This window comes from Rhinopithecus roxellana, chromosome 6, assembly GCF_007565055.1.
Source record: "Rhinopithecus roxellana isolate Shanxi Qingling chromosome 6, ASM756505v1, whole genome shotgun sequence".
Taxonomy (NCBI): domain Eukaryota; kingdom Metazoa; phylum Chordata; class Mammalia; order Primates; family Cercopithecidae; genus Rhinopithecus; species Rhinopithecus roxellana.
Window position 1 is genome coordinate 77719579 of NC_044554.1, and position 12541 is coordinate 77732119.

Consider the following 12541-nt stretch of genomic DNA (forward strand, 5'->3'; position numbering starts at 1 on the left):
TGGTAACGTATAAGTGGCTGTGGGCAGAGGGTTGGCAGTTGTCATAGATGTCACTGTGTATGTGGAGGTGATTGAAGAAGTGATGGGGGGAGTAGAACTCACTGCTGTTTTGAAAGATCCTGTGGAAATGTCAAGGGTAGGAATCAGTGTGGTGGTCTCAGGGGATGTGACTGCTGAACAGGTGAATGTAGTCTGACCTGTGCGTGTAGTTGCTACAGTGGATGAAGGTGTTTCCATTGTTGTAAATGTTGTGAATGAGGTCTTGGTTGTGGGTGATGGGGTGGATCCAGCTGTTGTGTGGTGTGTGCTGGTGATGGATGGAGGTGAGGAGATACCCTTGGTGTGAGTGGTCCCTGCACTGCTGGCAGACATGGAAGAGGAAAATGAATATGTTGCTGGGAAGCTCATCAGGAGGGAAGTTGCCTGAGTGCCCTCAATAGTTGTGAGAGTTGGTCTCTCGCTGGGAGTGGTGGCAGAGGTCATGCAGACAAGGGATGAGGTTTCTGTATTCTGGATGCTGGGGGAAGATGGAATGACACTTGTGGACATTGCTGAGGAACTGGAATCAGTGAATGTTGATGTGAGGTCTGTTGCTGTAGTCGCGAAGCCACTACAGCCCACAGAAGGGTGGGTGATAGTCGTTGGTGTTGTCGAAGGGATGTCTGTAGTCAGAGAAGATGGGGTCATGGTTGTGGAAGTCACTATGGTACCTGAGGTAGGGGAAGCTGAGGAGATGGCAGTTGTGGATGTGCTGACTGTGGAGTAAATGGCTGAAGAAGTGAAGCTAGGGGTACTGTGGGAGGTGGTATCGGGGGTGGTGGTGGGGAAAGTAGTCAACAAGGTGGATAGAGGGGTGGTGTTGGTGTTATGACTGGTGATCATTTCTGTGCTTGGGACAGGTGGAGAAGATAAAATGTTATTGGTGAGTGATGATAACGTATTAGTGGCTGTGGGCCAAGAGGTCGTAGTTGTCATAGAAGTCACTGTATTGGTGGGAGTGATTGAAGAACTGATGGGGGGAGGAGAAGTCATGGCTGTTGTTAGAGATTCTGTAGAAATGTCAATTCCAGGAGTCAGTGTAGTGGTCTCAGGGAATGTGGCTGTAGAGCTGGGGAAGGTGGTCTGACCTGTGCCTGTAGTTGCTACAGTGGTTGAAGGTGGTTCCATCATTGTGGATGTGGTGAATGAGGTGGTGGTAGTGGGTGATGGGGTGGATTCAGCCGTTGTGTGGAGTGCATTGGTGATGGCTGGAGGTGAGGAGATACTCTCTGTGTGAGTGGTCCGAGCACTGCTGGCAGGCATGGAAGACAAAAATGAATATGTCCCTGGGAAGGAGGTCAAGAGGGACCTTGTCGGAGTGCTGTGTGTACTGGCAAAAGTTGGCCTCCCACTGGGAATGGTGGCAGAGGTCATGCTGACAAAGGATGAGGTTTCTGTATTCTGGACAGTGGGAGATGAGGGAATGACAGTTGTTGACCTTGCAGACATGCCGGAGACTGTGTACACTGAGGTGAGGTCTGTCATCATAGGTAATGAACTAGTGATCCCCACAGATGAAGGAGTGATGGTTGTTGCTTGTGAGGTAGGGATACCTGTACTCAGAGTAGATGGGATCATGGATGTAGAAGTCATCATGGTACCCAAGGTTGTGGGAACTGAGGTGATGGCAGTTGTGTATCTGCTGGCTGTGGAGTAGATGCTTGAAGAAGTGAAGCTGGAGGTACTATGTGAGGTGGTCTTGGTGGTGGTGGTGGTGGTGGTGGTGACCAAGTTTGTGGTAGGACTTTTGGCTGTTTCTGCGGTTGAGACCAAGGGAGAAGTGGGTGGAATAGAGGTGGCAGTGGATGATGTCTCTGTCATAGTGGTGGGATAGGTGATTTCAGTCGTGGAGTTTGTACCAGGGCCACTCGGAGAATTAGGATAGATGGTCTCAGATGTAGTCATAGATGAGACATTTGTAGTGGGGAGTGTGGTCACCAAGATAGATGGAGGGATTGTGTTTGTGGTGCCACTGGTGATTGCTTCTGTGCTTGGGACAGGTGTAGAAGACAGAGTCATACTGGTCAGTGATGTAAAATAATTTGTGGTTGTGAGAGGAGAGGTTGCAGTTGTCACAGAAGTCACTGTATTTGTGGAACTGACTGTTGAAGTAATGGGAGGAGAAGTCACAGCTGTTGTGAGAGATTCTGTGGACATATCAGTTGTAGGAGTCAGTGTGGTGGTCTCAGGGAATGTGGCTGTAGAGCTGGGGAAGGTGGTCTGGCCTGTGCCTGTAGTTGCTACAGTGGTTGAAGGTGGTTCCATCGTTGTGGATGTGGTGAGTGAGGTGGTGGCAGTGGGTGACAGGGTGGATTCAGCTGTTGTGTGGAGTGTACTGGTGCTGGCTGGAGGCGAGGAAATAGTCTCTGTGTGAGTGGAACGGGCACTGCTGGAAGACAGGGAAGAGGAAAATGAATATGTACTTGGGAAGGTCGTCAGGAGGGAACTTGTCGGAGTGCTGTCAGTACCTGTGAGAGTTGGTGTCTCGCTGGGAGTGGTGACAGAGGTCATGCTGACAAGGGATGAGGTTTCTGTGTTCTGGATGCTGGGGGAGGATGGAATGACACTTGTGGACATTGCTGAGGAACTGGAAACAGTGAATGTTGATGTGAGGTCTGTTTCTGTAATCGGGAAGCCAGTAGAGCCCACAGAAGGGTGGGTGATAGTCGTTGGTGTTGTCGAAGGGATGTCTGTAGTCAGAGAAGATGGGGTCATGGTTGTGGAAGTCACTATGGTACCTGAGGTAGGGGAAGCTGAGGAGATGGCAGTTGTGGATGTGCTGGCTGTGGAGTAAATGGCTGAAGAAGTGAAGCTGCGGGTACTGTGGGAGGTGGTATCGGGGGTGGTGGTGGGGAAAGTAGCCAACAAGGTAAATAGAGGTGTGGTGTTGGTGTTCGGACTGGTGATCATTTCTGTGCTTGGGACAGGTGGAGAAGATAAAATGCTACTGGTGAGTGATGATAACGTATTAGTGGCTGTGGGCCAAGAGGTCGTAGTTATCATAGAAGTCACTGTATTGGTGGGAGTGATTGAAGAACTGATGGGGGGAGGAGAAGTCATGGCTGTTGTTAGAGATTCTGTAGAAATGTCAATTGCAGGAGTCAGTGTGGTGGTCTCAGGAAATGTGGCTGTAGAGCTGGGGAAGGTGGTCTGACCTGTGCCTGTAGTTGCTACAGTGGTTGAAGGTGGTTCCATCATTGTGGATGTGGTGAATGAGGTGGTGGTAGTGGGTGATGGGGTGGATTCAGCCGTTGTGTGGAGTGCACTGGTGATGGCTGGAGGTGAGGAGATACTCTCTGTGTGAGTGGTCCGAGCACTGCTGGCAGGCATGGAAGACAAAAATGAATACGTCCCTGGGAAGGAGGTCAAAAGGGACCTTGTCGGAGTGCTGTGAGTACTGGCAAAAGTTGGCCTCCCACTGGGAGTGGTGGCAGAGGTCATGCTGACAAAGGATGAGATTTCTGTATTCTGGACAGTGGGAGATGAGGGAATGACAGTTGTTGGCCTTGCAGACATGCTGGAGACTGTGTACACTGAGGTGAGGTCTGTCATCATAGGTAATGAACTAGTGATGCCCACAGATGAAGGAGTGATGGTGGTTGGTTGTGAGGTAGGGATACCTGTACTCATAGTAGATGGCATCATGGATGTAGAAGTCATCATGGTACCCAAGGTTGTGGGAACTGAGGTGATGGCAGTTGTGTATCTGCTGGCTGTGGAGTAGATGCTTGAAGAAGTGAAGCTGGAGGTACTATGTGAGGCGGTCTTGGTGGTGGTGGTGGTGGTGGTTACCAAGTTTGTGGTAGGACTTTTGGATGTTTCTGCAGTTGAGACCAAGGGAGAAGTGGGTGGAATAGAGGTGGCAGTGGATGATGTCTCTGTCATAGTGGTGGGATAGGTGATTTCAGTCGTGGAGTTTGTACCAGGGCCACTCGGAGAATTAGGATAGGTGGTCTCAGATGTTGTCATAGATGAGACATTTGTAGTGAGGAGTGTGGTCACCAAGATAGATGGAGGGATTGTGTTTGTGGTGCCACTGGTGATTGCTTCTGTGCTTGGGACAGGTGTAGAAGACAGAGTCATACTGGTCAGTGATGTAAAATAATTTGTGGTTGTGAGAGGAGAGGTTGTAGTTGTCACAGAAGTCACTGTATTTGTGGAAGTGACTGATGAAGTAATGGGAGGAGAAGTCACAGCTGTTGTGAGAGATTCTGTGCACTTGTCAGTTGTAGCAATCAGTGTGGTGGTCTCAAGGAATGTGGGGAAGGTGGTCTGGCCTGTGCCTGTAGTTGCTACAGTGGTTGAAGGTAGTTCCATCGTTGTGGATGTGGTGAGTGAGGTGGTGGCAGTGGGTGACAGGGTGGATTCGGCTGTTGTGTGGAGTGTACTGGTGCTGGCTGGAGGTGAGGAAATAGTCTCTGTGTGAGTGGTCCCGGCACTGCTGGAAGACATGGAAGAGGAAAATGAATATGTACTTGGGAAGGGCGTCAGGAGGGAACTTGTCAGAGTGCTGTCAGTACTTGGGAGAGTTGGTCTCTCGCTGGGAGTGGTGACAGAGGTCCTGCTAACAAGGGATGAGGTTTCTGTATTCTGGATGCTGGGGGAAGATGGAATGACACTTGTGGACATTGCTGAGGAACTGGAATCAGTGAATGTTGATGTGAGGTCTGTTCCTGTAGTCGGGAAGCCAGTAGAGCCCACAGAAGGGTGGGTGATAGTTGTTGGTGTTGTCGAAGGGATGTCTGTAGTCAGAGAAGATGGGGTCATGGTTGTGGAAGTCACTATGGTACCTGAGGTAGGGGAAGCTGAGGAGATGGCAGTTGTGGATGTGCTGGCTGTGGAGTAAATGGCTGAAGAAGTGAAGCTGCGGGTACTGTGGGAGGTGGTATCGGGGGTGGTGGTGGGGAAAGTAGCCAACAAGGTAAATAGAGGTGTGGTGTTGGTGTTCGGACTGGTGATCATTTCTGTGCTTGGGACAGGTGGAGAAGATAAAATGCTACTGGTGAGTGATGACAACGTATTAGTGGCTGTGGGCCAAGAGGTCCTAGTTGTCATAGAAGTCACTGTATTGGTGGGAGTGATTGAAGAACTGATGGGGGTAGGAGAAGTCATGGCTGTTGTTAGAGATTCTGTAGAAATGTCAGTTGTAGGAGTCAGTGTAGTGGTCTCAGGGAATGTGGCTGTAGAGCTGGGGAAGTTGGTCTGACCTGTGCCTGTAGTTGCTACAGTGGTTGAAGGTGGTTCCATCATTGTGGATGTGGTGAATGAGGTGGTGGTAGTGGGTGATGGGGTGGATTCAGCCGTTGTGTGGAGTGCACAGGTGACTGCTGGAGGTGAGGAGATACTCTCTGTGTGAGTGGTCCGAGCACTGCTGGCAGGCATGGAAGACAACAATGAATATGTCCCAGAGAAGGTTGTCAAGAGGGACCTTGTCGGAGTACTGTGTGTACTGGCAAAAGTTGGCCTCCCACTGGGAGTGGTGGCAGAAGTCATGCTGACAATGGATGAGGTTTCTGTATTCTGGAGAGTGGGAGATGAGGAAATGACAGTTGTTGGCCTTGCAGACATGCTGGAGACTGTGTAAACTGAGGGGAGGTCTGTCATCATAGGTAATGAACTAGTGATGGCCACAGATGAGGGAGTGATGTTTGTTGGTTGTGAGGTAGGGATACCTGTACTCAGAGTAGATGGGATCATGGATGTAGAAGTCATCATGGTACCCAAGGTTGTGGGAACTGAGGTGATGGCAGTTGTGTATCTGCTGGCTGTGGAGTAGATGCTTGAAGAAGTGAAGCTGGAGGTACTATGTGAGGTGGTCTTGGTGGTGGTGGTGTTTACCAAGTTTGTGGTAGGACTTTTGGCTGTTTCTGCGGTTGAGACCAAGGGAAAAGTGGATGGAATAGAGGTGGCAGTGGATGATGTCTCTGTCATAGTGGTGGGATAGGTGATTTCAGTCGTGGAGTTTGTACCAGGGCCACTCAGAGAATTAGTATAGGTGGTCTCAGATGTTGTCATAGATGAGACATTTGTAGTGGGGAGTGTGGTCACCAAGATAGATGGAGGGATTGTGTTTGTCGTGCCACTAGTGATTGTTTCTGTGCTTGGGACATGTGTAGAAGACAGAGTCATACTAGTCAGTGATGTAAAATAATTTGTGGTTGTGAGAGGAGAGGTTGTAGTTGTCACAGAAGTCACTGTATTTGTGGAAGTGACTGATGAAGTAATGGGAGGAGAAGTCACAGTCGTTGTGAGAGATTCGGTGGAATTGTCAGTTGTTGGAGTCAGTGTGGTGGTCTCAGGGAATGTGGCTGTAGAGCTGGGGAAGGTGGACTGGCCTGTGCCTGTAGTTGCTGCAGTGGTTAAAGGTGGTTCCATCGTTGTGGATGTGGTGAGTGAGGTGGCGGCAGCGGGTGACAGGGTGGATTCGGCTGTTGTGTGGAGTGTACTGGTGCTGGCTGGAGGTGAGGAAATAGTCTCTGTGTGAGCGGTCCCGGCACTGCTGGCAGACATGGAAGAGGAAAATGAATATGTACTTGGGAAGGTCGTCAGGAGGGAACTTGTCGGAGTGCTCTCCGTACTTGTGAGAGTTGGTCTCTCGCTGGGAGTGGTGACAGAGGTCATGCTGACAAGGGATGAGGTTTCTGTATTCTGAATGCTGGGGGAAGATGAAATGACACTTGCGGACATTGCTGAGGAACTGGAAACAGTGAATGTTGATGTGAGATCTGTTCCTGTAGTGGGGAAACCAGTAGACCCCACAGAAGGGTAGGTGATAGTTGCTGGTGTTGTTGAAAGGATGTTTGTACTCAGAGAAGATGGGGTCATGGTTGTGGAAGTCACAATGGTACCTGAGGTAGGGGAAGCTGAGGAGATGGCAGCTGTGGTTGGACTGCTTGTGGAGTAGATGGTTGAAGAACTGAAGCTGGGGACACTGTGGGAGGTGATCTCCGGGGTGGTGGTTACCAAGGTTGTGGTAGGAGTCGTGGCAGTTTCTATGGTTAGGAAAGAGGAAGAGGTGGGTAGGAGAGAAGTCTCAGAGAACAACGTACCTGTAATACCTGTGGGGTAGCTGATGTCAGTCATGGAATCCATGGCTGTGCCAGTGGGAGAAGTAGCATAGATGGTCTCAGATGTAAGTCTAGACCTGGTGATGGCAGTGGGAAGTGTGGTCACCAAGATGGATAGAGGGGTGGTGCTGGTGCTATGACTGGTGATTGTTTCTGTGATGAGGACAGGTGTAGAATATAAAGTGCTACTGGTGAGTGATGATAACATATTACCGGCTGTGGGCCAGGAAGTCGTTATTGTCATAGAAGTCACTGTATTGGTTGGAGTGACTGAAGAAGTGATGGGACGAGGAGAAGTCACAGCTGTTGTGAGAGATTCTGTGGACTTGTCAGTTGTAGGAGTCAGTGTGGTGGTCTCAGGGAATGTGGCTGTAGAGCTGGGGAAGGGGGTCTGGCCTGAGCCTGTAGTTGCTGCAGTGGTTGAAGGTGGTTCGATAGTTGTGGATGTGGTCAGTGAGGTGGCGGCAGCAGGTGACAGGGTGGATACAGCTGTTGTGTGGAGTGTACTGGTGCTGGCTGGAGGTGAGGAAATAGTCTCTGTGTGAGTGGTCACGGCACTGCTGGTAGAAATGGAAGAGGAAAATGAATATATACTTGGGAAGGTCGTCAGGAGGGAACTTGTCAGAGTGCTGTCAGTACGTGGGAGAGTTGGTCTCTCGCTGGGAGTGGTGACAGAGGTCATGCTGACAAGGGATGAGGTTTCTGTATTCTGGATGCCGGGGGAAGATGGAATGACACGTGTGGACATTGCTGAGGAACTGAAAACAGGGAATGTTGATGTGAGGTCTGTTCCTGTAGTCGAGAAGCCAGTAGAGCCCACAGAAGGGTGGGTGATAGTTGTTGGTGTTGTCGAAGGGATGTCTGTAGTCAGAGAAGATGGGGTCATGGTTGTGGAAGTCACTATGGTACCTGAGGTAGGGGAATCTGAGGAGATGGCAGTTGTGGATGTGCTGACTGTGGAGTAAATGGCTGAAGAATTGAAGCTGCGGGTACTGTGGGAGGTGGTATCGGGGGTGGTGGTGGGGAAAGTAGTCAACAAGGTGGATAGAGGGGTGGTGTTGGTGTTACGACTCGTGATCATTTCTGTGCTTGTGACAGGTGGAGAAGATAAAATGCTACTGGTGAGTGATGACAACGTATTAGTGGCTGTGGGCCAAGAGGTCGTAGTTGTCATAGAAGTCACTGTATTTGTGGGAGTGATTGAAGAACTGATGGGGGGAGGAGAAGTCATGGCTGTTGTTAGAGATTCTGTAGAAATGTCAATTGTAGGAGTCAGTGTAGTGGTCTCAGGGAATGTGGCTGTAGAGCTGGGGAAGTTGGTCTGACCTGTGCCTGTAGTTGCTACAGTGGTTGAAGGTGGTTCCATCGTTGTGGATGTGGTGAATGAAGTGGTGGTAGTGGGTGATGGGGTGGATTCAGCCGTTGTGTGGAGTGCACTGGTGACGGCTGGAGGTGAGGCGATACTCTCTGTGTGAGTGGTCTGAGCACTGCTGGCAGGCATGGAAGACAACAATGAATATGTCCCTGAGAAGGCTGTCAAGAGGGACCTTGTCAGAGTACTGTGTGTACTGGCAAAAGTTGGCCTCCCACTGGGAGTGGTGGCAGAGGTCATGCTGACAAATGATGAGGTTTCTGTATTCTGTACAGTGGGAGATGAGGGAACGACAGTTGTTGGCCTTGCAGACATGCTGGAGACTGTGTACACTGAGGTGAGCTCTGTCATCATAGGTAATGAACTAGTGAGGCCCACAGATGAGGGAGTGATGGTTGTTGGTTGTGAGGTAGGGATACCTGTACTCAGAATAGATGGGATCATGGATGTAGAAGTCCTCATGGTACCCAAGGTTGTGGGAACCGAGGTGATGGCAGCTGTGTATCTGCTGGCTGTGGAGTAGATGCTTGAAGAAGTGAAGCTGGAGGTACTATGTGAGGTGGTCTTGGTGGTGGTGGTGGTGGTGGTGGTGACCAAGTTTGTGGTAGGACTTTTGGCTGTTTCTGCGGTTGAGACCAAGGGAGAAGTGGGTGGAATAGAGGTGGCAGTGGATGATGTCTCTGTCATAGTGGTGGGATAGGTGATTTCAGTCGTGGAGTTTGTACCAGGGCCACTCGGAGAATTAGGATACGTGGTCTCAGATGTAGTCATAGATGAGACATTTGTAGTGGGGAGTGTGGTCACCAAGATAGATGGAGGGATTGTGTTTGTGGTGCCACTGGTGATTGCTTCTGTGCTTGGGACAGGTGTAGAAGACAGAGTCATACTAGTCAGTGATGTAAAATAATTTGTGGTTGTGAGAGGAGAGGTTGTAGTTGTCACAGAAGTCACTGTATTTGTGGAAGTGACTGATGAAGTAATGGGAGGAGAAGTCACAGCTGTTGTGAGAGATTCTGTGGACATATCAGTTGTAGGAGTCAGTGTGGTGGTCTCAGGGAATGTGGCTGTAGAGCTGGGGAAGGTGGTCTGGCCTGTGCCTGTAGTTGCTGCCGTGGTTGAAGGTGGTTCCATCGTTGTGGATGTGGTGAGTGAGGTGGCGGCAGCAGGTGACAGGGTGGATTCGGCTGTTGTGTGGAGTGTACTGGTGCTGACTGGAGGTGAGGAAATAGTCTCTGTGTGAGTGGTCCCGGCACTGCTGGAAGACATAGAAGAGGAAAATGAATATGTACTTGGGAAGGTCGTCAGGAGGGAACTTGTCAGAGTGCTGTCAGTACTTGGGAGAGTTGGTGTCTCGCTGGGAGTGGTGACAGAGGTCCTGCTGACAAGGGATGAGGTTTCTGTATTCTGGATGCTGGGGGAAGATGGAATGACACTTGTGGACATTGCTAAGGAACTGGAAACAGTGAATGTTGATGTGAGGTCTGTTCCTGTAGTCGGGAAGCCAGTAGAGCCCACAGAAGGGTGGGTGATAGTTGTTGGTGTTGTCGAAGGGATGTCTGTAGTCAGAGAAGATGGGGTCATGGTTGTGGAAGTCACTATGGTACCTGAGGTAAGGGAAGCTGAGGAGATGGCAGTTGTGGATGTGCTGGCTGTGGAGTAAATGGCTGAAGAATTTAAGCTGCGGGTACTGTGGGAGGTGGTATCGGGGGTGGTGGTGGGGAAAGTAGTCAACAAGGTGGATGGAGGGGTGGTGTTGGTGTTACGACTGGTTATCATTTCTGTGCTTGTGACAGGTGGAGAAGATAAAATGCTACTGGTGAGTGATGACAACGTATTAGTGGCTGTGGGCCAAGAGGTCGTAGTTGTCATAGAAGTCACTGTATTGGTGGGAGTGATTGAAGAACTGATGCGGGGAGGAGAAGTCATGGCTGTTGTTAGAGATTCTGTACAAATGTCAATTGCAGGAGTCAGTGTAGTGGTCTCAGGGAATGTGGCTGTAGAGCTGGGGAAGGTGGTCTGACCTGTGCCTGTAGTTGCTCCAGTGGTTGAAGGTGGTTCCATCATTGTGGATGTGGTGAATGAGGTGGTGGTAGTGGGTGATGGGGTGGATTCAGCCGTTGTGTGGAGTGCACTGGTGATGGCAGGAGGTGAGGAGATACTCTCTCTGTGAGTGGTCCCAGCACTGCTGGCAGGCATGGAAGGCAAAAATGAATACGTCCCTGGGAAGGTTGTCAAGCGGGACCTTGTCAGAGTGCTGTGTGTACTGGCAAAAGTTGGCCTCCCACTGGGAGTGGTGGCAGAGGTCATGCTGACAAAGGATGAGGTTTCTGTATTCTGGACAGTGGGAGATGAGGGAACGACAGTGGTTGGCGTTGCAGACATGCTGGAGACTGTGTACACTGAGGTGAGGTCTGTCATCATAGGTAATGAACTAGTGAGGCCCACAGATGAGGGAGTGATGGTTGTTGGTTGTGAGGTAGGGATACCTGTACTTAGAGTAGATGGGATCATGGATGTAGAAGTCATCATGGTACCCAAGGTTGTCGGAACTGAGGTGATGGCAGTTGTGTATCTGCTGGCTGTGGAGTAGATGCTTGAAGAAGTGAAGCTGGAGGTACTATGTAAGGTGGTCTTGGTGGTGGTGGTGTTTACCAAGTTTGTGGTAGGACTTTTGGCTGTTCCTGCGGTTGAGACCAAGGGAGAAGTGGGTGGAATAGAGGTGGCAGTGGATGATGTCTCTGTCATAGTGGTGGGATAGGTGATTTCAGTCGTGGAGTTTGTACCAGGGCCACTTGGAGAATTAGGATAGGTGGTCTCAGATGTAGTCATAGATGAGACATTTGTAGTGGGGAGTGTGGTCACCAAGATAGATGGAGGGATTGTGCTTGTGGTGCCACTGGTGATTGCTTCTGTGCTTGGGATAGGTGTAGAAGACAGAGTCATACTAGTCAGTGATGTAAAATAATTTGTGGTTGTGAGAGGAGAGGTTGTAGTTGTCACAGAAGTCACTGTATTTGTGGAAGTGACTGATGAAGTAATGGGAGGAGAAGTCACAGCTGTTGTGAGAGATTCGGTGGACTTGTCAGTTGTAGCAGTCAGTGTGGTGGTCTCAGGGAATGTGGCTGTAGAGCTGGGGAAGGTGGTCTGGCCTGTGCCTGTAGTTGCTGCCGTGGTTGAAGGTGGTTCCATCGTTGTGGATGTGGTGAGTGAGGTGGCGGCAGCAGGTGACAGGGTGGATTCGGCTGTTGTGTGGACTGTACTGGTGCTGACTGGAGGTGAGGAAATAGTCTCTGTGTGAGTGGTCCCGGCACTGCTGGAAGACATAGAAGAGGAAAATGAATATGTACTTGGGAAGGGCGTCAGGAGGGAACTTGTCAGAGTGCCGTCAGTACTTGGGAGAGTTGGTGTCTCGCTGGGAGTGGTGACAGAGGTCATGCTGACAAGGGATGAGGTTTCTGTATTCTGGATGCTGGGGGAAGATGGAATGACACTTGTGGACATTGCTGAGGAACTGGAACCAGTGAATGTTGATGTGAGGTCTGTTCCTGTAGTCGAGAAGCCAGTAGAGCCCACAGAAGGGTGGGTGATAGTTGTTGGTGTGGTCGAAGGGATGTCTGTAGTCAGAGAAGATGCGGTCATGGTTGTGGAAGTCACTATGGTACCTGAGGTAAGGGAAGCTGAGGAGATGGCAGTTGTGGATGTGCTGGCTGTGGAGTAAATGGCTGAAGAATTTAAGCTGCGGGTACTGTGGGAGGTGGTATCGGGGGTGGTGGTGGGGAAAGTAGTCAACAAGGTGGATGGAGGGGTGGTGTTGGTGTTACGACTGGTGATCATTTCTGTGCTTGTGACAGGTGGAGAAGATAAAATGCTACTGGTGAGTGATGACAACGTATTAGTGGCTGTGGGCCAAGAGGTCGTAGTTGTCATAGAAGTCACTGTATTGGTGGGAGTGATTGAAGAACTGATGGGGGGAGGAGAAGTCATGGCTGTTGTTAGAGATTCTGTACAAATGTCAATTGCAGGAGTCAGTGTAGTGGTCTCAGGGAATGTGGCTGTAGAGCTG

General features: G+C 50.2%; 2 protein-coding genes across 2 annotated transcripts; both read right to left on the reverse strand.

Moving 5' to 3' along the window:
* Window positions 1-610: 610 nt before the first annotated feature.
* LOC104663614 (mucin-3A-like) lies at window positions 611-5001 on the reverse strand. The gene is made up of 6 exons (XM_030932000.1): window positions 3660-5001; window positions 3333-3507; window positions 2508-2822; window positions 2061-2186; window positions 1593-1685; window positions 611-755 (listed from the first exon to the last, which is right to left on the reverse strand). The coding sequence occupies exons 1-6, from the start codon at window positions 4999-5001 to the stop codon at window positions 611-613; spliced, it is 2196 nt and encodes a 731-aa protein (XP_030787860.1).
* A 4363-nt stretch (window positions 5002-9364) lies between these two features.
* On the reverse strand, window positions 9365-12117 carry LOC115898183 (mucin-3A-like). The gene is made up of 4 exons (XM_030932001.1): window positions 9994-12117; window positions 9813-9889; window positions 9576-9689; window positions 9365-9491 (listed from the first exon to the last, which is right to left on the reverse strand). Exons 1-4 carry the CDS (start codon window positions 12115-12117, stop codon window positions 9365-9367), a joined length of 2442 nt encoding a protein of 813 aa, XP_030787861.1.
* Window positions 12118-12541: the final 424 nt, after the last annotated feature.

Bases quoted from the DNA above. Each gene is read 5' to 3' on its own strand.
- LOC115898183 (XM_030932001.1), bottom strand. From the start codon at position 12,117: ATGACCGCATCTTCTCTGACTACAGACATCCCTTCGACCACACCAACA. The intron at 9,690-9,812 runs GTACTGACAGCA...CCTCACCTCCAG, and splicing joins CGAGACACCAACTCTCCCAA to TCAGCACCAGTACACTCCAC. The intron at 9,492-9,575 runs GCACAGGCCAGA...ATATGTCCACAG, and splicing joins AACCACGGCAGCAACTACAG to AATCTCTCACAACAGCTGTG.
- LOC104663614 (XM_030932000.1), bottom strand. From the start codon at position 5,001: ATGATCACCAGTCCGAACACCAACACCACACCTCTATTTACCTTGTTG. The intron at 2,187-2,507 runs GTACTGACAGCA...ATATGTCCACAG, and splicing joins CGAGACACCAACTCTCACAG to AATCTCTCACAACAGCTGTG. The intron at 756-1,592 runs GTATCCCTACCT...TTTACTCCACAG, and splicing joins CCCATCTACTCTGAGTACAG to TCAGCACATCCACAACTGCC.